Source organism: Polypterus senegalus, chromosome 5 (assembly GCF_016835505.1).
Source record: "Polypterus senegalus isolate Bchr_013 chromosome 5, ASM1683550v1, whole genome shotgun sequence".
NCBI lineage: Eukaryota > Metazoa > Chordata > Cladistia > Polypteriformes > Polypteridae > Polypterus > Polypterus senegalus.
In genome coordinates, this window is record NC_053158.1 from 132,034,535 (window position 1) to 132,058,862 (window position 24,328).

Consider the following 24,328-nt stretch of genomic DNA (forward strand, 5'->3'; position numbering starts at 1 on the left):
AAATAACTTGGTGTTATATTTATAGCCGGAGGTGTGCAGAATGAAGAGAAAAGTTCTTTCACGTTTGGCTGACATCTATAACTAAAAGGTGAATTTACATTGCAAGTGTTCACACATTCCTTTAACAGTTGTATCACTGAGTGTCTTGCTCAGGGCAACACTGTGTGCGTCAAAGGCTGGGACTGAACCTTCAACAATAGTGGTGAAGTTCAATGACGTGGCTTCTTAACCACACTGCTTTAGTGAACATTTTGAAGAAGTCACTATACTACTCATTAGTTTCCTTTTGAACAAATTCTGCATTAAAAAATTCGCTGCTCTAAAGCTTATTTTTTTGAGGTATTTTGTAGAAGAATTATACTACTGTATTTTATAATCGTTCCACATCAGGCATTTAACATAACATCAACGGTTTAGAATAATCACTTTGGGGAAAAAAAAAGATCAAATAATGGCTAAGGATGGCATGGTGGTTAACTTGCGGTCTCATAGAATTAAATACTAAACCCTGTCTGTGTAGTGTTTTTATGCATGTATTTTCATACTGCATCCCCAAAGGTTGGGATACATGGCAATTCCATTGGTATGTGTGTATGAATGTACCCTGCAATGGACTGGCAGCCTGCTTTGCAAACAGTGCTGCTAACTTAGCTGGTCTCTTTTGACCCTAAAGTGAAGAAGTGGCTTTGAGAACGTTAAATTAGATAATATCTCAAAAACTAAAAAGATAAGTTTATAAACAAAAATGTATTCTTCCTAAAAATGACATACCATATAGATTCTGTTTTATTGTTGCTGGTGTCTTTTTATCCGAAAATGCTTAAGTGTATGTAAACTTGGAAAACGTTTTCAGGCTTTAAGGGGAGAGACTAAACACATACACTTTGTTTCTGTGGCAGCATTTCCTAGGGCACCTCTTTATTTTTCTAATACAGTCCTGCAGATATAAAAGTAGGTTACATTGCACCAAAATGTATTTCCTGCTCATTTATTTTAACACAAGAAATTGAATTATTTATTTATTATACTTACATAGAAAAACGTTTTTGTTATTTGTTTAAATGCTGAAACTCTTGAGTTAATTATAGGTAAGCGCAAACAGTAGGTACAATGAGCAAAATTGTCCTCTCTTCATTAACTAATTATCTTTTTAAATTATTATGGCAAATTTCAGCTAGTCATATTCAAATATTTGAAAAAGTAAACATGTAGCAATAAAACCAAAAAAGTATTTATAAAATAAAATACAAATGCATGCTAATATTTTTCAGAAAAGTTAACACTGCTAGTGCTTTTTCCAAATGCAGGCAAAGCAAGGAAAAAGAGAATGATGAAGGAATGTGTTCATGCACAAAGTAGTCCCTAAAACTGATAACTAGACTTCCAAAACACTAAATTTACAAATGATTATTAAATGCAACTGACAACTATGTGAATGGCTCATGTTTCCCTTTAAGCAGGTATAGCAGTGGCAGCATGAATAACAAATTAAGTTAAAATAGAGTTGATGCCTTGAAAATGTAAGGCTTTCATGCAGCAACAGCTTTAAGTGCTGGTGCGCAAACCAACTAATGCAGTTTAAAATGTACAAAGTCCACCACCTACTTGCTTAGAGGCAGTTTGAACTATTTTCTTTAAAGATAATAGCATTTTCCATATGAGCTATCTTATTATGAAAGGTATCTTTCTCACAGTATGTGGATTGTAATACCCGGGGAAATAGGACTATTGACCTACTGTATGCAAATGTTAAAGACGCATACAGCACCACCCCGCTGCCTGCACTTGGGAAAACAGATCATATCCTGGTTCTGCTTCAGCCTCACTACAAACCAAGAGTGAGGGAGCTACCTACAACCACACACTCATTCAGGAAGTGGTCCCCTGAGGCACAGCAGGCTCTGAGAGACTGCTTTGGAACTATGGACTGGGATATCCTAAAGGGATCTTTGAAGAACATTGAGGAGGTTGTTGACTGCACTACTAACTACATCAACTTCTGTATGGACATTGTAGTTCCAGTAAGAACAGTATGCTGCTATGGTCACAACAAGCCATGGATTACAAGTGACATCAACGGCCTTTTGAACCAAAAGAAAAGGGCTTTTAGAGGTGGTGATCAGCATGAGCTGAAGCGCGTGCAAAGGAACTCCAAGTCCAGCTCAGCGTGGCGAAGTATCAGTACAGCAGAAAGCTGGAGCAGAAGTTGCAGAATAACAGCATGAAGGAAGTGTGGGATGGGATGAAGATCATCACTGGCTGCAGCTCGAAGCGGGGTGCCACCATCGAGAGAGACGTGGAGAGAGCAAACCAGATGAACAACTTCTTTAACAGGTTTGACCACCCTAACCCACTCTCACCTCGGAGTACTGCACCCTCAACCCACCCTTCTGCAGATACCAGCATAGGAGAGAGTTTACCCCCACCCACAATTACAGCAGCCCAGGTAAGCAGAGAGCTGAGGAGAATTCATGCCAGCAATGCTGTGGGTCCAGATGGAGTATCGCCATGACTGCTGAAGGCCTATGCGTTGGAGCTGGGGAGTCCTCTACAGTGCATCTTCAACCTGAGCCTGGAACAGGGGAGAGTCCCAAGGCTTTGGAAAACATCTTGCATCACCCCAGTCCCAAAGGTATCACGTCCTAGTCGCTCTGACGTCACATGTTGGCCTTCACCACCTGAGGCCACAGGTCCGCCATAACCTTGACCCTCTGTAGTTCGCATACCAGGAGAAGGTGGGAGCGGAGGATGCCATCATCTATATGCTACACGAACCCTTTCCCACTTGGACAGAGGCAGTTGTGCTGTAATAATTATTTTTATGGACTTCTCTAGTGCCTTCAACACCATCCAATCTCTGCTCCTTTGGGACAAGCTGACAGAGATGGGAGTAGATTCATATCTGGTGGCATGGATCGTGAACTATCTTACAGACAGACCTCAGTATGTGCATCTCGGGAACTGTAGGTCTGACATTGTGGTCAGCAACACAGGAGCGCTGCAGGGTACTGTACTTTCTCTGGTCCTGTTCAGCCTATGTACATCAGACTTCCAATGCAACTCTGAGTCCTGACAACACTGCTATTGTAGGTTGCATCAGGAGTGGGCAGGAGGAGGAGTATAGGAACCTAATCAGACTTTGTTAAATGGTGCGACTCAAACCACCTACAACTGAACACCATCAAAACCAAGGAGCTGGTGGTGGATTTTAGGAGGACTAGGCCCCTCATGGACCCCGTGGTCATCAGAGGTTACTGTGTGCAGAGGGTGCAGACCTATAAATACCTGGGAGTGCAGCTGGATGATAAATTGGACTGGACTGCCAATACTGATGCTCTGTGTAAGAAAGGACAGAGCCGACTGTACTTCCTTAGAAGGCTGGCATCTTTCAACATCTGCAATTAGATGCTGCAGATATTCTATCAGATGGTTGTGGTGAGCACCCTCTTCTACACGGTGGTGTGCTGGGGAGGCAGCATAAAGAACAGGAATACCTCATGCCTGGACAAACTGGTGAGGAAAGCAGGCTGTATTGTAGGCACGGAACTGGACAGTTTGACATCCGTGGCAGAGCGACAGGTGCTGAGCATGCTCTTGTAAATCATGGAGAATCCAGTGCATCCACTAAACAGTATCCTCTCCAGACAGAGGAGCAGGTTCAGCGACAGACTGCTGTCATTGTCCTGCTCCTCTGACAGACAGAGGAGATCGTTCCTCCCCCACACTATGCGACTCTTTAATTCCACCCGGGGGGTTAAACATTAACATTATTCAAAGTTATTGTCTGTTATACCTGCATTTTTATCACTCTTTAATTTAATACTGTTCTTTATCAGTATGCTGCTGGAGTAGATCTATCTATCTATCTATCTATCTATCTATCTATCTATCTATCTATCTATCTATCTATCTATCTATCTATCTATCTATCTATCTATCTATCTATCTATCTATCTATCTATCTATCTATCTATCAATAAGCATTGAGGTTAGCCTTAGTAGGTCTGTTCATCTCCTGATCCTTTTCATTCAGAATTATTCTACCTATCCCTGAGACAGTACATTCAACAACCCATGTTTATATCAGGCATCTGCCATTTAGGGAGGACAACTTGAAAGACAGAGAAAGAGAGTGGAAGCACCACCCTGACCGATTCTTCACGGGCTACATTCATACATCCATCTGTTAATGATTTTGTGCTTACTCCAAAATTGCCAAACTCTCTCAAATTTAATGTAATCATTTAAATTAATTGTTAATAAGTTTGAAAATTAAATCAAACAAACAAAACATAAAGAATTTCACAAAACAAGAACACCATCTACTTTATAAAGTTTATTTGTTTAGCTAATAACTAGGCTTTCCCAATAACACATCCAGATACTTCATGTTTTAACAACGTGGTTTGGTAGTTTGTTCCAGATTCTTTGCAGAAAGAAATGCTAGTACACAATTCACCATTAAGTTGAAAGAATTCAGATAAAATATATGATTTCCTGCTAAAAATAATTATTTAACAGTTAGCGGGATTAATGAAGTTACTAATTAAATCACATAAAATATAAAATCTTGAGGAATACAAAATAAATAAGAAACAAACCAAAAATAATTTAGTAAGTAATATGATATAGGCTAGAAAAAAACAACCAAGAGCAACTGTCCAAAGCATAAGTAAACTACAGTAAGAGCAATAGGTAAAAGTATAATCCATCAGGCATAATCCTAACCATAAGCAATAATTCAGAATTCAGGAATCCAAAACAAAAAAGTCTCCTAAATGAAGCGCAAAACTAGACTTCGAGTAACAGTCTCAAAATAAACAAAAATGGAGCTAAACACATGAAGAATTTTTCAAATGTAGAGAAAAAGAGCACTAAAGAAGATCCAAAAACAGAGCAGCTGAAAGATGTCTAAAGCCACAGTAAAAAGTTGGGGCAAACAGCAGACTTTGATTATCCTCTCAGGTGATTGCAGAATATGGTGGCCATACCTCCGGAAGATTAGAATAATATTAAAAGGATGGGATCAGGGAAGAATTAAAAATCTAACCTAAAATGGAAATGGGACAATGGTACGGTACTGGGGGAAAAACAAATAACACAAATTATAATGGAAACAGATTCAAGGCAATAACGCAGTCGTGACAGCTCAATTGAGAACTTGGCCTATCCCAGCACCATTGGATACAATACAGGACTGAACCCTGGAAGTGGTTGCAGCCCCCTACCGGGCACATGTATGGATACACACACAGTTGTTCATAAATACAGTAATCTCTCCTCGATCGCGGGGGTTGCGTTCCAGAACCCCCAGCGAAAGGTGAAAATCCGCGAAGTAGAAACCATATGTTTGTATGGTTATTTTTATATATTTTAAGCCCTCAGAAACTCTCCCACACTGTTTATAAATATTCTCCGCACAGTTATACAGTAAACCCTTGTTTATCGCGGTTAATCCGCTCCAGACAGATAAATGAATTTCCACGAAGTAGGATTCTTTATTTATAAATCTAATATTTTCACAGTTAGAGCATTGAAAAACTGTTTACGACCTTCTAAATACGTTTTTTAACATTATTAGAGCCCTCTAGACATGAAATAACACCCTTTAGTCAACAGTTTAAACTGTTCCATGAAAAGACAGAGATGACAGTTCTTTCTCACAATTAAAAGAATGCAAACATATCTTCCTCTTCAAAGTGCGCGTCAGGAGCAGAGAATGTCAGAGAGAGAGAGAGAAAAGTAAACAATCAAAAACAATAGGGCTGTTGGGCTTTTATGTATGTGAAGCACTGCGATAAAGCGGCCGCAATGAAGGGATCAATGTGAAGGTAGTCTTTTCAGCATTTTTTAGAGGAGCGTCTGTATCTTCTAAGCAAACAGCCCCTCTGCTCACACCCCCTCCGTCAGGAGCAGAGAATGTAAGAGAGAGTGAGAGAGACAGAGACAAGCAAACAATCAAAAATCAATACGGCTGTTAGAGCTTTTGTGTGTGAAGCACCACGCGGGAAGCATATTGTATATCATTGAGGAGTCTTATTTAATATGTAGTACGTGCTCTGATTGGGTAGCTTCTCAGCCATCGGCCAATAGCGTCCCTTGTATAAAATCAACTGGGCAAACAAACCGAGGAAGCATGTACAATAAATTAAAAGACCCATTGTCCGCAGAAATCCGCGAACCAGCGAAAAATCCATGATATATATTTAGATATGATTACATTTAAAATCCACAATGAAGTGAAGCCGCGAAAGTCGAAGTGCGATATAGCGAGGGATCACTGTATACTAGGCCAGTTTACTTTTACCTGTTAAACTAACCTACATGTCTTTGGGATGTGAGTGAAAAACTGGACAACCAAGGAAAAACTTGTATAGAACTGGAGAGAATGTGCAACCACTGCACCACCCGGGTAACATACAGTATAAAGGTACAAGTATATGTATATATAACACACACATCCATCCATCCATCCATCCTTTTTCCAACCCGCTGAATCCGAACACAGAGTCATGGGGGTCTGCTGGAGCCAAGTCCAGCCAACACAGGGCACAAGGCAGGAACCAATCCCAGGCAGGGTGCCAACCCACCGCAGGACACACACAAACACACCCACACACCAAGCACACACTAGGGCCAATTTAGAATCGCCAATCCACCTAACCTGCAAGTGTTTGGACTGTGGGAGGAAACCCATGCAGACACGAGGAGAACATGCAAACTCCTATATAACACATGCGTTTATTTATTTAAAATATGTTAACATGAATGGATTCTAAATAGTCATTTGTGTTTTCTATTTTTTAACTATGCATTTTATTATCTCTCTAACTCTTGCTAGATAGATTAGTCAGCCACTACATCAACCATTTAGTCTTCTAATTGGAAGCATGCTGTGCAAAGAAAGGCACCTGGCAAATTACTTTGTGTAAATTAAAAAATATCAATGGCCAATCAATATGTGGATTTTTGTTTTAGGTAACATAAATAATCTGAAGCAGTGAGGATATAGAATATTTAATAATTGAAAACTGTAGTCCTTGATCATAGCTGCTTTCCGGGATTATTCTCAATGGGAAACTGAAAAATTTATTTTCATTGCACATCCGATCCACTTAAAAATGGAAAGTGGGCCAACAATGTGTTTCAGGGAATAACTGTGCATTTGCTTTTCTAATTAATTCAGTAAATGTATGGTACATTAGTAACAATGGATTTCTTTGATGATTCAAAACATGCTTTGGTCATCTCGTTGAAAACATTTAAATTACAGTGTGCTGGAGGGGGACCTTGTAGTAACTCTTCACACTTCAGAAAATGGCAAAGGTGCTAAAAGGTAATGAATTATATATTGTTTCTATTAAATAAAAATACAGATGAACATTGCAAGGACATAAAACAGAAATAAACTAAAGTATGGCCAAAATGCAGCCTCAGTAGACCTTCCTAAATGACTGTTGAACCCTTGTGCTCACATGCCCTCAACACTACCACCAGGTCTGTAGGTAAGAATTTATTTTGGCAAGGGTATGGTGTTGGAAAGTACATGATCCATAATCAATCACATGGGACTGTTTAAAAATATATTGGTGTGTTTGGGGTGTTATCAAAAATGAAACCTTCTCCCACATATGCCGACTGACTGAAAGACAACAGCACACCACTTCTCACCATTATTCCCCCAATTAGTCCACTCTTCACCACAAACTCCCTCTGGCTCTGGCCATGAGGTTGCTTTAAACATAATGTTGGAGTTACTTTTTACAAGTTAAGATTCATTATCATTATATTATGCTGGTATAATATACTGTACTAGCAATGGTACCAGTAATGTTAATGGTATTATACTGGTGCATTTTTACCAGGGATAACAGGCTAGAACTTCTTTCAGCACTCATTAGAACATTAGGATAATCTAAGCCCAACAAACCTCGCCAGTCCTATCCACTTATTTCTTCCAAAAAAACATCATGTCGAGTTCTGAAAGTCCTTAAAATCTTAATGAACCTTCTGTTGCTTTTTTAGTGCCAGGTAAATGCATCTACCTAGTTATCTTCTATTTTAGACAGACACAGCACAATTCCATTCATTCTCCTCTTAGGCTATGTGCATTCTAATGGCCAGGATATGTTTAAACTTCTAACATTCTTGTGTCATTTTTTTACCTTCTAGCTTCCAGGCAAATCATAATTTGTTTCAATCTAGGATGCTTCTCTCTAATGCTTGAATGGATACCATATCTAGCACAATTCTATGGGAGCACAGCACAAAAAACAGAGCATATGACTGTGTAATCCTGCCAGAGTAGTTTTCTACCTTATCTGTAGTGATTTAGTGCTGAATTATGCCATCGTAGTGGCTCCCTTTCCCTTAGCAGCTTCTTGCCAGACATAGACAACATTATTACCATGATTTCTTTATTTGGTACAATATATTTATTTATGTCAAGCCAGTATAATATAATTAATTTTCTAAAAGGATAAAAGGAAGCCCAGAAGATATTTGATGTGATGTCTTTTAACAGAGGTTCCTTCTCTTCTAAAGTAGATGTTGACAGCTACCCACAAAATGGATAAAGAGGGTTCTCTGTCTCTTCAATATAGTGCGCAAGCATACATGAAGATGTAGAAACAAGCATACTGTATGCAAAAATGCAGAATGCACTGGACAGGATGAAAATCTGTGCTTTCCCTGGGTGCGTGTCTAGGTAAATAAAATAATATCAAAACTTAAATGACAGAGCTGTTCTTTTGTGGCTTTTTGCATAGCTCTTGAAAATGGCACTTCAGAAGCAAGAACAGGTGCAATAATTCCTACAGGAGAGCAGCATAGCATCTTATTATTATAAAACTGCCAAATTAAAAATAAAAATCTACAAAGCCTTTCAGAATGTGAATTTACTCTTGTAAATTGAAGCTTGTTTTGTTGTCTTTGGCAGTGTGAAATATCCTTAGATAAAAAAACACTCATATTTAAGAGTGTATGTGTCGAAGACATTGAGCCAACATTTTATTTGTGCTTATTTTACCTTGAGCTGGGTAGCTTGGTTTATGCCAAAGACCATTAACTAGACTGCTGAAGAGGCAAGGCTGTGAATCTCAGTGCACTCTGGAAGCTGAATTTAGGCAACATTTAATAAACTAAAAAAGAACTGAAATATTTACAAAAACATACCTCAGTGTCTGCTGGAGTACAATTTGATAAAAAGTCTTAAATAATATATACTGTATTTCTGATTCTATTCTAATTGTATATTAACAAACCAGCATCTAAGAATAACAAGAAGAATATAAAATCCTGAAGAGCTTGCCAGTCAATTACACACTGTACCAGGATCTCATCCATTGATTTAGTATCCAGTGGCTCTAGAGACAGTATGTCTGAACTTAGACATTACTTCTGATGGCACAAACTAACAAAGGTGGGAAATCACCTCAACCAAAGGAAAATTGTAGGTCACAATGTTATTGATGGTATGTGTCACATCAAAGAGCAGCATAGATTTATTTTTGTAGATGTGGAGATGTAAATGAACATAACATTTTTCAATCGTTATAACATTCTTTTACATATGGTAAAGTAGCTTGAAATTAAAGCAAAGTCACCAACCTTTAGCTGTTGGAAGGTGTTTAATAAATATTTTATATTCTATGACTTTGCATTTTCTAGCCAGCCAATAAAAACTGCATAATATAACAAATGTATTTTCAATATTTTTGTCTGTGAATGGGTGACAGATACCACCAATTGGAAAAAACTGAAAAATGCATAAAATGAAAAAGGTTGAGAATGGACAGATAAAAAGACAGACAGGTTTCTGAAATTAAATAAAGAGGCAGAAAAGAGTTCTGTGAAGAGAATCAGAATATAGTGGACAAGACAAGTGTTAGATTAGGAAGAAAGCACTAGAGATGGAGGCATTGGTCTGAAGAGGAATCAGCACTAAGGGAAAAATTACCATTACGTAAGGAAGGAATATTTAGAATATTAATGTCAGCTGTCATTTAACAAAAAGCAAAAAATATGTAACAGTTCACAAACTCTATATTTCAACTTTGAGCAGGTAAAAAAACAGGTGGGTAGAGTTATAATGCAAACAGATCACTTCAAATCACTGTATATTCCTCCAATCAATATCATGAATATACTGTACTGTATATCACTATAAAAAACATACAGTATGTTATATATATTCTAGTATAACATGTATTACACATAGTATATATTATAGTAACTCACAGTCATGGTATCAGTGAATGAGAAATAAATAAATATCTCCACAGGAAAATGTAGGAGGATATGGTGCCAAGGTGGGCAGTGAGGCCTTCACATAGTTCAATAGGCCTGGTTTCAGTTACTGTGTTTAAAGGTCCTCCTTTTGCACACATGGTTTTCCTTGAAGAAATTTCGTTTTCTTCCACATTCTATATACATCCTTGTTAAATTAAATACTTACTTAAAAGAAAAGCTACTGAAGATCATAAACAACTATCAGAAATACCCAAACTGAAAAAAATTCAAGACAGCAGTCAATCTAACAGCCAGTTTTTAAATTGTGGGGGGAATCTTGATTCCCAAGATGAAACCTACATAACAGAAAAAGTTAAATTACTTACGATCACTAATCTGCACGCTGAGGGAATACTACTATATTACAAGGGTTTAGTGTATTCTAGTTAGAGAATGGTTTCAGGGATGTGTCCTAACCCTGAAAAACTGAACAACAGCAGGTCATGCACCTACACATTTTTTAAAAAAGTTGAACCAGAGTGCTCTGTAACATTGTCTGACCTAAAGTTTCTTACCGAGACATTTAAGAGCACAGAGCAGAGTTCTTAATATTTTGACACATCTTTCTCTGGTTTCAGTTGTAGTAGTGCCACATGAAGAAAAATGGTCTATTGGATACCTTAATTCAATAATGTACATCCACAAAATAAACCATTTCAGTTATATGGCAAACTGGAGTCCCCTCAAGGGTTGATTAATTGGTTTAAAGATTTTACTAATGGTGCAGCATTATTATTTTATAACATGAAAGGTTTAGGACAGTATACTTTAGTCATATCAGCACACAGAGTATAAACAAAGGGTTCAAGATTTTTAGTTAATATATAATAATCATTTACAATTCATTAAAATTGTGTGTTTCTGTGAAGATATAGCAGAATGAATTGTTAGGACTGTAACTCAAGGGTTAACTAGATGTATCTTAAAGCAAGAGGTCTCTACCTCATCTTAGAGAAGCTACCAATGGTCAGAATGATGTAAATGAGAAACGCACATCTCTCCTGAAAGCGAGGATAAACTGAAGGGAAAGCCCATGCATCTCCCAGAAGCAGTGCTATGATCAATAAGATAATCCGCAAAATTCCCCTCTTAATGAAACAGTGTTCAGTATAATGGGAGAATCAACATGAGTCAGAAATTACTGGTGGCATCAGTTGATTGGAGGAGGTGATAAAGTTCTGCATATTAAATAGAGTCGGATGATATGATGTATTAGATAAGGTGATTTAATTAGAAAAAAGTTTAAGAAGATGAATTGTTTAATTGATTGCTCACTTCAAGGACTGAGACATCCGTGCATAACATGGTGCAAATAAAGAAATGTTCTGCCTTCTCATTTGGGTTCTGTGACTGCCTTATTTGAAAACAGAGGAAAGGTTTTTCCTTGAAATTGGTTAGCTAAATCAAAGCAGTGAAGTGACTGAAATTCTGTGCAGTTAAGAATGATATCAAGTAAATAAAGCAAGGAAAAAAATCGGAGAAATCAATTTATTTTATAAAGATATTTTATTCTTTTTTACAAGTCTTTCTGGTTTTTAGAGGATTGTTACCTTAAATTATAGTGAAATTATTGGTTGATTTGTTTTTGTTGATGTAAATTTACATTCTTCACCTGAATTTTTTTTTAGTAATGTTTGCAAATACTCTCAATATGCAACACATAATTTTAGTGTCATGAATGTGTAGAGAAATTAAAACAAAGTGTCAGATTAAAAGCACAAAAAGGAAACTTACCTGACCAAAATTCCATGGTCTGCATTCCACATTACTTGCCTCCCCATAATAAATGGTTCCATATTCATTTAGTACATACTCCTTTCTCTCCTCTTCATCACTCAGGAATACCGAATCATCTAAAATACAAGATATTCAAAACCTTAGTGTGAAGATCTTGTAAACCATCATCCACAAATACCAGGTCATTATACGGTATTCAGATAACTGTAGCTTTGGTTAGAAGAGCGATGGATTTAGGAGTTTCTTTAGCAAACATCCCTCTTGACTTGTTGGAGGGAAAGGGTATTGACATTCCTGGCCTGCATTTAAGGAGATGCACCTGCAAAGAGTCTGATCCACATATTCATGAATTATTCCACTCATATATGTAATCTAGCTCAGGGTCTCAGGAGTTATTGCCTGTAACATCTACATCAAGTACAGGGCAGGTACCAATCTTGAATGGGAGAGCCAGTCAACATAGAGCAACACGCATGCACGTTTCCTCTCACTTCAATGAAGGCAATTTAGAGTTGTTGATAACCTGCATGAATTTGGCATGTGAGAGGAAAAATAACATACCTGGAAAAAATCCACACAGACATGAAGGGGAAAAGGGAAACTCCTCACCAAAAGTGTCTGGACCAGAATTCAAAAAACAAAAGGGTGCAAGGGAAGCCTCTCCATTTTCACTTAGCTCAGACTTAATTATTGTTGGGTTGTCCTTCCCCAATAGCCCCCATTTTAATGGTCTTGCATGTTGTTATTACTTTTGAATGTGACAGAGGATACATTTTTAAACTGCTAATCATAATGTCATTATAAGTTGAGTAGTCAGTATGTTGTAAGACTAGGAAGGAGGAGGATATTTCAACTTATAAAATAAAAAGGGAACAATCTTCTTTGCTCCAGGTTCACCTTAAAACCTAAAAGAGTTATTTTGATTTTTTTTTTTACCTAAGTGGAAAAGAAGATGAAAATAATGTCCTACTGCAAGTTTTGTCAACTTATTATTTACATAATTTATATAAAATAGTCAGGTGTCTATGAACTAAGAAGTGATAAATCATATTTTGTGTTTCCACATTGATTTCTTACTATAAAAAATAAATATTTATGTAGTTTACACTGTCACAAAGTGCTTCTCATAATTGATCTTTGGAGATGAATTACCTGTCTGAAAAGTGAAAAATAATTGCTAGTTGAATGAGTATTTATTTATGTCACCCATTAATCCAAGCAAGAAACACAAGACAGCACAACTGTTGTACAGTATAAAATCTCATTAAGAAGGAAAAGCTTTTGATGTGCAATCTGTTTAATTTTAATAGTGGAAAAACAGATGGATGCAGAGATGACAAAATCCATGAACATTGTTTGTTGCACTAATTCCATATTTGATGTTAAACTGGAGTCTTGTTTTACTTAATAAGAGTGGACAGGACTAGGAAGTCTAATACAGTGTCTATGTTCTTCTACTTATTGTTTCCATAAAATATTTTAAATTATTTGTCAAAGCCATTGAAAAGATACTGCATTCACAGAAGATGCATACTTTTGCTATTTAAAAACTCAAACAGTTGTGAAAAGGCAATCCCTTCATTAAGTACCAACTGTGTAAGCAAATAACATGCTTCTAATAAAAGAAAAAGTGACATGGACTACCTGGCATAAACAGACACTGACACAGTTTGACTATCAATCAGTACAAAAGTGTAATATTGGAAAATGAGAGGATCTGCATGATCTATGATATATGACCTACTTGCATTATATTCCTCATATGCATTCTTTTATATAAGCTATCAGTCCTAATGGGACTGGAGTCAAATGGAAAATGCAATGGTCTAATTTTTCTAGTCTGCATTAATAAACATAGACAAACATTTTCTACAATGCATACTGTAACATTTTCAAAAGTACTTCATATTCTCCGGTTGCATTTTTCAGTAATTCTTTGCAGTAACTAAAGTACCCTTACAATGTTTTTTATCTTTTATGTAGAAAATGTATAAAATACACAGTCGATATGAAAAAAGTCATCATAACCACTTCCACTAAATGTTATTAGTCAACAAATAAACATGCTAGACCTATATGTACATGTGTAAAATAATTCTGCATTTGGTAATTTTATTTGTATGACTACCTTAAGTTAGTGGAGTGTTTAGCACTTCTGCCTCATAGCCTCATAGTCCTGCATTCAAATTCTGGCCTGTTTGGAGCTTGAATATTCTGTTGGACAACCACCGTGTTTAAAGTTGGATGCCTCTTAGCACTGAGTGCTGCTAGAAAATATTGCAGTTGAATGTGACCATATAATGGGATAAGCATGTTCAGAAAATGGAATCATGGATGGATAAAACCTGATACCAACTTTATACCAGTTAATATAGACAACTTAGGAGAAATCTGGATAAATAACAAAATATGAAAATATAGATAAAAGTAAAAAATATAAAAGTGCAAGCAAATTTACACGTCAATAAGTAAACAAATTGTAACTTGAGCAAAAAAAAAGATACATTGAACCATTTTAGATATGGATGTGTTTTTTATGTACTTCTATAATGAAGCTCACAGAATGAGAAGCTTCTTCATTGATAGAAGATATCCTTCTTATGCTGTAGAAAGGGCCCTCACTCAAGCCAGGAGTAGAGTTTGAAACACCCGCTTTAATTCCACTATTACTAGGGTTGCCAGATGTCCCTTATATATGGGACATGTCCCATATTGGATAATTTTGTCCGCTGTCCCGTACTGACCTTTCAGGGACACCCAAATGTCTCGTATTTAGTTCATTTTCAAATTTCGTAATAAAAATATATTTTTACTACCTTCTTACAGTACTTAGTTGTAACTTTATAAGTAATTATACTTTCTTTTCTCAGATTCTCTTGATGAAAATAACCCAGATATAACAAGGAAACTAGTGTTTGCTGCCTATTTGCAACTTGTTCAGTTGCTATGGTTGGCTGAGGACAGCGACACTTATACCGTTTTGGTCTTCAACTGTGCTGCTGTGCAGTTCTGTATCAGCATTGCAACATACCAGGAGAATGTGGGAGCAGAGGATGCCATCATCTACAGGCTACACTGATTCTTTTCCCACTTGGACAGAGGCAGTGGTGCAGTAAGAATTATGCTTCTGGACTTCTCTACCGCCTTCAGCACCATCCAACCTCTGCTCCTTAGAGACAAGCTGACAGAGATGGGAGTAGATTCATACCTGGTGGCATGGATCATGAACTATCTTACAGACAGACCTCAGTATGTGCGTCTCGGGAACTGCAGGACTGACATTGTGGTCAGCAGCACAGGAGTGCCACAGGGGACTGTGCTTTCTCCGGTCCTGTTCAGCCTATATACAACGGACTTCCAATACAACTCGGAGTCCTGCCACATGCAAAAGTTCACTGACGACACTGCTATTGTGGGCTGTATCAGGAGTGGGCAGAAGGAGAAGTATAGGAACCTAATCAGACTTTGTTAAATGGTGCGACTCAAACCACCTACAGCTGAACACCAGCAAAACCAAGGAGCTGGTGGTGGATTTTAGGAGGACCAGGCCCCTCATGGACCCTGTGATCATCAGAGGTGACTGTGTGCAAAGGGTGCAGACCTATAAATACCTGGGAGTGCAGCAGGATGATAAATTGGACTGGACTGCCAATACTGATGTTCTGTGTAAGAAAGGACAGAGCCGACTGTACTTCCTTAGAAGGCTGGCGTCTTTCAACATCTGCAATAAGATGCTGCAGATGTTCCATCAGACGGTTGTGCTGAGCGCCCTCTTCTACGAGGTGGTGTGATGGGGAGGCAGCATAAAGAAGAGGGACGCCTCACGCCTGGACAAACTGGTGAGGAAGGCAGGCTCTATTGTAGGCATGGAGCTGGACAGTTTGACATCCGTGGCAGAGCGAAGGTCACTGAGCAGGCTCCTGTCAATCATGGAGAATCCACTGCATCCACTGAACAGTATCATCTCCAGACAGAGGAGCAGGTTCAGCAACAGACTGCTGTCACTGTCCTGCTCCACTGACAGACTGAGGAGATCATTCCTCCCCCACACTATGCGACTCTTCAATTCCACCCTTGGGTAAACTTTAACACTACACAAGACTATTGACTGTTATACCTGCCTTGCACTCTCCACCTTGCATTTTTTAACTTACATTGCATTTTTATCATTCTTTAGTTAATATTGTTTTTATCAGTATGCTACTGCTGGAGTATGTGAATTTCCCCCTGCGGATTAATAAAGTATCTATCTATCTATCTATCTATCTATCTATCTATCTATCTATCTATCTATCTATCTATCTATCTATCTATCTATCTATCTATCTATCTATCTATCTATCTATCTATCGCGTCAACAAAGTATGTTGTTACTACTTGCCATGGCCCACTTTTTTTCTAACATCCTGTATTAAATAATAATATTTCTCTATTGTCTGTATTAAATAAATATTTTTTAATCATTTCACTTTTACAGAATTCTTTTTAGCTTGTATTAAATAATTTTCAAATGATTTTACTTTTGTTTTCATCATAACCCATTAAAATTCTTGCTTTATGTTTTTAACTTATGTCTCTACTTTTATATAATATATTAGTCTGGGTGTGTAGGGGCATATATAAATTTATATATACAGTATAATAATATAGAGAGAGATTTTAAGAGTGTCCCGTATTTCTAATCTTCAAATCTGGCTATTCCTCCCATTCCACCCTAACAATATATTTCTCCCACAAGCCAATAAACAAACTTTTACCGTTTTGCAGACTTATCTTTTCACAGTAGCTATTTTTTCCTAACCCTACCATCATCTCCTTCAGTAGATCACCTAATTTATGCAATCTTCTCATTCACAGCTCACTTCACAGTCAATCAATCAACATTTATTTATATAGCACATATTCATACAAAAAAAAATGTAGCTCAAAGTGCTTTACAAAATGAATAGAGTAATAGAAGACACAATAAAAGATAAACATAAGTCAACATTAATTAACATAGAATAAGAGTAAGGTCCGATGGCCAGGGTGGACAGAAAAACAAAAAACTCCAAAGCTGGAGAAAAAATAAAATCTGTAGGGTTCCAGACCAAGAGACCGCCCAGTCCCCTCTGGGCATTCTACCTAACATAAATCATCATATTTTCATGGAAGGACCTGATGATGATGGTCACGTAGACTTCTGGCTTTCAGTCCATCATTGTTGGAGCATCATGATGCTTTGAGTAGGTGGTGGTGGCAGGCCGCCACCACAAAGAAACCGGAAAAAGAAACAGAAGAGAGAGTAGGGGTCAGTACGGATTTTAGAGCCACCATGAATAGTTATTATGAAGAATTGAACATACAGAGTATCAGGATTATGTTAAAGTGAAGTTATAAAAAGGCCATGTTAAAGTAATGTGTTTTCAGCAGTGTTTTAAAGTGCTCTACTGTATTTGCCTGGCGAATTCCTATTGGCAGGCTATTCCAGATTTTAGGTGCATAGCAGCAGAAGGCCGCCTCACCACTTCTTTTAAGTTTAGCTTTTGGAATTATAAGGAGACACTCATTTGAAGATCTAAGGTTACGATTTGGAATATAACGTGTCAGGCATTCCGATATATAAGATGGAGCGAGATTATTTAAGGCTTTATAAACCATAAGCAGTATTTTAAAGTCAATCCTGAATGACACAGGCAACCAGTGTAGTGACATCAAAACTGGAGAAATGTGTTCGGATTTTCTTTTCCCAGTTAGGATTCTAGCAGCTGCATTCTGCACTCGTTGCAAATGATTTATGTCTTTTTTGGGTAGTCCTGAGAGGAGTGCGTTACAGTAATCTAGTCTACTGAAAACAAAAGCGTGAATTAATTTCTCAGCATCTTTCAATGATATAAGAGGTCTAACTTTAGCTATGTTTCTTAAATGAAAAAATGCTGTCCTAGTGGTCTGATGAATATGCGATTTAAAATTCAGATTACAGTCAACGGTTACCCCTAAATTTTTTACTTCCGTCTTAACTTTTAATCCTAGTGCATTAAGTTTATTTCTGATAACCTCGCTGAATCCATTATTGCCAATTACCAAAATTTCAGTTTTCTCTTTATTTAGTTTGAGAAAATTACTATTCATCCATTCAGAAATACCAGTAAGACATTGTGTTAGTGTATCGAAAGAGTCGGAGTCATCAGGTGCTATAGATAAGTACAGCTGTGTGTCATCAGCATAGCTGTGGTAGCTCACATTGTAACCTGAGATAATCTGACCTAACGGAAGCATGTAGATTGAGAATAACAGCGGACCCAGGATAGAGCCTTGTGGAACACCATATCGGATATCATGTGTCTTTGAGATTTGATTACCACAACTCACAAAGAATTTTCTCCCTGCCAGGTAGGATTCAAACCAATTTAAGACACTGCCAGAGAGGCCCACCCATTGACTAAGGCGATTTCTAAGAATATTATGATCAATGGTGTCAAATGCAGCACTCAGATCTAAGAGGATGAGAACAGATAAATGGCCTCTGTCTGCATTTACCCAAAGTCATTTACTACTTTAACAAGTGCAGTTTCTGTACTGTGATTTGTTCTGAAGCCTGACTGAAAAGTATCAAGAATAGCATGTTTATTTAGGTGGTCATTTAACTGCATAATGACTGCCTTCTCTAAATTTTACTTAAGAAGGGCAGGTTAGAAATGGGTCTAAAATTTTCAAAGGCAGAGGGGTCAAGATTATGTTTCTTAAGAAGGGGTTTAACTACAGCAGTCTTAAGACAGTCTGGAAAGACCCCGTATCTAATGACAATTTACTATGTCCAGAATATTGTCAATTAGAACGCCTGATATTTCTTTGAAAAACCTGGTTGGTATTGGGTCAAGGACGCAGGTGGAGGATTTCAGTTGAGAGATTATACTATGTAATTCAGGTAAATCTATCCTGGTGAAAGCATTTAATTTGTTTATAACGGAGTACCGGGCTTTGGAGGTTCTGCAGTGTTGGGGAGATATACTATGTTATCTCTAATATCATTAATTTTTTGAGTGAAAAATACAGCAATGTTCTCACAGGTTTCACTGGAAGTATTCTGGGGGCATTCCTTTGTGTTACCTGGGTTTAACAGACGGTCAATTGTTGAAAATAAGACTCTGGGATTACTAGCATTGTTATTTATAATATTAGAGAAATAGCAGCCTCTCAAGACGGACAGTGTTATTGTATTCTGTTATTTTAACTTTTAATATTTCATAGTGGATAGTTAGTTTAGTTTTCCTCCATTTACGCTCAGCTCTACGACATGTTCTTTTAAATCAGACACTCTTTGGGTCTTCCATGGAATAACAGTACTAGAGGATTTTTTAACTGTCTTTTCAGGTGCAACTATGTCAACAGCAGTTCTTACTTTAGAGTTAAAGTTTTCCACTTTACTATTTACATTATCCTCGCTATTATAGCTGGCATTATAAACGGACTGATTGCTTAGAATAGTTGTAAGCTTTAAAGCTGCTGATGAGTCAAAGAAGCGTTTTTTAACAAAATGCTTCTCATGAGCGTTTTCTATCTTTATTTCTATATTAAATAGTAGAAGGAAATGGTCTGATAGACCGATATCAGTGACCTGCTTTATATCAACTTTAAGTCCTTTAGTAATCACTAAGTCTAACGTATGACCTGCTTTATGTGTAGGCTGATTTACGAGCTGCCTCAAATCAAAAGAGTCCAGGAGGTTCATGAATTCCTTTACCTTTTGGTCACACTGATTGTCGACATGAAAGTTAAAGTCGCCGACTATTAAGAGTGCATCATAGTTTGTAACTAAAATTGACATTAAGTCAGAGAATTCCTCAAGGAAAGACGCGTTATATTTAGGAGGTCTATACACGGATAATACGAGAACGTGAGAATCTCCATGAATAACAACGGCGAGATACTCAAAGGACTTAAATTTACCAAAACTAACATCTTTACATTTTAATCGGCTCGAGTAAATGTTTGCCAAACCGCCCCCCCTTTTCCCCTGGCGGTCGGCACGAGTTCACAGAAGAGAACCACATTCCCCACTGTGTCACTTGCAAATATGTCACCAACAATGCCATTGCATCTGGTCCCTCTGGTAAATTCAACATTAAACAATGGGCCTCTTGCCAGTCTAAAAATCTTATTTACTTGCATTTCTTTTAGCAACTGTCCTTCCATCTGCATAGGTGAAATGGGGAGATGGCCAGAAGACCATTTCAGGGACCATGTACGAGACTTTAAAATTAACGACCTTACTGTGCCCAATATAGAACACTTCACATCCCTTGATCATAGGCACAACTGTTCTTTCTGTTTGGGTTCTTCCACAGGGCTTAACAGACTCATTTTAAAAAATAATATAAGAAGCTAAGCTCATTCTCATGCTGGGATCACACATTTCCCCCGGTCTTAATGACAGACTAACCTTTTTATTTTTTCCCTTCATCCTTTCTATTCATCTGTTCTCCTTTCATCTGCCCTGACTTTGTTCCATCCTTCCCCACCTATATCTGTTACTGTTATTACTCCACACTCCTCTTCTTCTCAGCTTCCCCCTCCTGTCATCACTGCAAAAGGAGTCTTCAGCTTAATCAAAACCAACACCTTGATAAGCCGGGGCATATGTCAGGATCTTGTGTGTGGACTTTAGCTCTGCTTTGAATATAATCATTCCAGAGCTCCTAGATAAGAAACTCACCCAGTTCAATCTGCCAATGGATCACAGGCTTTCTTACAGAAAGGAAACAGTACATATGATTGTAACACACGTCTGACCCATTAACCCTCAGTATTGGTGTAGCGCAGGGATATGTCCTTCCCCACTACTCTTCTCACTTTATAAAAAATACTGTACCTCTAATGATTTGTCTGTCAAACCTTAAATTTGCAGATGGCATAACACTAATACCCTCATTTCAAACAATGATAAATCCGTATACAGACAAGACGTGGAAAATCTTACATTGTGGTGCAGCCATAATAATTTGGACCTTAATATTCAAAATACTCAGGAGAGTTTTTTGACCATAGATTTCAAGAAACAGTCACCTGCTCACCTATCCCTTGCTATAAATGGCTATGCCATTAGGATGACAGAATCTTTTAAGTTTCTGGGCACTGTGCTATCACAAAACCTTAAGTAGGACAATAACATCACATACGTTATTAAGAAAGTCCATCAGAGAATGTTCTTTTGCATCAGCTGAGGATTTTCAATCTTCCTCAAGCAATATTGGTCGTATTCTACACAGCCCATCATCAAGTTCATTCTGACCTCATCTATAATTGTCTGGTTTGGTGCTGCCTCTGTTCAGGCTAAGGTCCATCTGCAACACATCATCAAAGCCCGGGAAAGGATTATATGCTGTAACTTACCACACATAGAAGTCCTATATGAGTCCAGGTTAAGGAAGAGGGCCACAAAGATCATTATTGATCCAACTTCCCTCTGGAAAAGCAACACACCACCTTAACAGTTTTTTTTCCATATGCAGTTATTCTTACTAATCAGGTCTGAGCTTCTATTTAGAATCTATGTATTCCTTCATATTAGACTGCCAGGACATTTTAATTCTACTGTCTCTTTATTTCTTTGTATTGCCCTTGTTTGCTGCATCATATTTTATCATTTTATATTTTATCTTCATATATTTGTCTTTTGTATTTTTTGTTGTCCTTGTACGGCACACCAATACTATCAAGACAAATTCCTAGTATACATTAGTGTACCGGGCCAATAAAGTGAATTGTGTTTCTTATAGGCTTTTTTTTTCTTTTCATTTTCACACCTGATAAAGGCTATATAGCCAAAATGTTGTGTCTTTTACCTTCCTTGCTTTTAAGCATGGAAATTACCTTTAACCTGTTTTATGTACTGTTAAAAGTGACATAATCTGATACTTTTAAATACTTGATCTACAAAGTAATCTAAAATTATAACAGCATATTAAATTGTAATAAACAAATGAGGAACAAAATCACTTTTAAATCTGCCTACAGTAGTATTAAAAGAAAAGGAAATGTAACAATTGAAGAACACTATTTATCTGTAGCACCCTGAACTGAGTGAACCTCTCCAATATTCTTACACATTTGTGCAAATGTTACATAGACAAAGAATAAGAGTTTATGTCAAAATATTGAAAACAATTCAGTTCATTTGACAACAAACTAATAAAGTCACCAGTTTTTTTGCAGTTTAATTAAAGCAGGAATACTTCCAGTGTCCCAAAGGTTTGGCCCGGAGGCACTTCTGGTAAGGTTGAAGTCCGACAAAGTAAGGCTTGCTGATCTTTTGGCACCCCCTTTTGGAACCCGCAGGACCCAACAGGACTGAGGGAGTGAACTACAATTCCGCATATTCCCTATGAGAACCTGTGAAGACACCGTAACCCAGGGGGGCTGCCACCTAGAGGTTAGGGAGAGACAATACCCTTTTCAAACCGTCTCCTCCTGTTTTTCCACAGCATGGGCATTACTGATGGACAGGGGTCTTGGGTGATGACCTTCACTAGATATATATAATATATATGTCATTGTTGTTTCCAATCTATCTGTACAGATACTTCACACTGTTTTCTTCCATCAAGAATGTCTTGTAAATACAGTAGTAATGAATCTTTTGTTGTTATTATTTCACAGGGTCTCATTCTTACTTGAGGAGAGGGAGGAAGAGTAGGGTTTCCTTTAAGTCTTTTTTTAATTCAAAGGGCAGTGCATGGCTAATTAGGCATGAAAAATAGTCATGCACTGCCAATGCACGGTGTTCAATATCTAATGACAATCTTCTCTTTATGGTAACCTAAAATACCCCTCAAATACTGCAAGTTATTTTTTTTTCTAATGCATGCTGATTGTCGTGACATCACGCAAGCTTGAAGCAGATCAGGGCCACCATCCTACAGTAAGCCAAGATTGCCAGATCTTGGAAATATTTCTGCCCAATGACAGCAGAAGACCTGTCTAAAGACACTGTGGACCAGCCCAATGACTGACACTGTCTACTTGCTTCCCCCTTTGGACATCATCTCATCTTGGAGTTTTGCTGAAATTGAAGTCCTTTGTCCCGTGGAGTTTTCTCACTGTCGACGTCCAGGGGGTGTATCACCCATGGAGTTTGGATGTGTGGGGGTTGTGCAGGTTTGTATGTATATGGGGAAAAAAAAGTACTCTACCAAATCAAAAATTTTACCCGCACAACACTTACAAAAATAGCCTAGTTTGGCTACTCTGTATTAAGCATCCATGAAAGTTCATCTAAGCTATCTGGAGTGCAAATTTTCAGGAAAATATTTGGCAAACAAGATCACCAGAGAACACAGCATATTCGCTGTGAAAAATTCTTTGCTGAATTTCGCTGATCAATACTTTTCTGCATTATTTTGAATTTTTTGTTAATAATTTGTTTTATTTGGTGCATTTTGGTGGAAGTTTTTTATTTATTTATTTATTTTTTACCATCTTTTTCAGTTTTTGTTTGTGGCTGTTGCATTTGCAGTTACCTTTTCAGTACTGTGGAGTTCTAATGTTCATTTATGAACTAGTTAAACAGATAAGCAGCCATACTCAATAGTGTTACATTTTCAATGTGAAGCAACATCTTGGCAGCACAATGTAGCTCTACTCTTAGCTTTCAATTTTTTTCAGTTTAGTATAGCACCTTACAAATTGAATTAAATGTTGTTTTATTATATTTGGTTCTCTGTTTCTGGCTAAAACCAAGTAAGTTGCCTGTATGTTTATTAAAATTGTGCTTTTAGTTTTGTGTGCCAACTGATTATGACACCAATTAATGACCAAGTAAAATCCAGAGCTGTACAGCTATGGTAGCTAATTGGAGCTGCTTAAAAAAATGAAAAAACTTGCTAAATTAGTCTTTACATAGTTTAAGTAGCTTGTCTCAAATTAGAAATGGTTAGAACACAAACTTCAACATATTAATGAAACTATTGTTAAGTACAGCCTTAAAATGCCTGCTCCTTAAATTATTAAGGTAGAAAAGACAAGCAGAATAAGTTTAAAGGCTGACATCAGCAGAAACTGTCTTGCAGCACATGGGACACTAAAAAAAGCAATTTTTCTAGAAAAGAAGTTACTTAGACCATATGATAGAAAATTAGAAAATATTCCTTAAAACAAAAAGTTGTGGATTGTTATAAACATTTTTAAAATTATTTAAATTAATGAGTGAATGTTATTACTTCTTTTGCACATCTGCCCTTAATGCAGAAATGCCACAGTGCCAATGTAATGATCAATAAATTGTATTATTATTATTTAGTTCAGTATAAAATTAAGACAATAT

At 37.3% G+C, this 24,328-nt stretch overlaps 1 protein-coding gene across 2 annotated transcripts in view; it reads right to left on the bottom strand.

The window, feature by feature from the left end:
* Positions 1 to 24,328, bottom strand: part of LOC120529507 (coagulation factor XIII A chain-like) — a 255,609-nt gene that overhangs the window by 145,772 nt on the left and 85,509 nt on the right. For both annotated transcript variants that reach the window (XM_039753362.1, XM_039753363.1), the window contains one exon: positions 12,025 to 12,143. In XM_039753362.1, the coding sequence (XP_039609296.1) occupies positions 12,025 to 12,143 (119 nt within the window). The remainder of the gene's footprint in view (positions 1 to 12,024; positions 12,144 to 24,328) is intronic.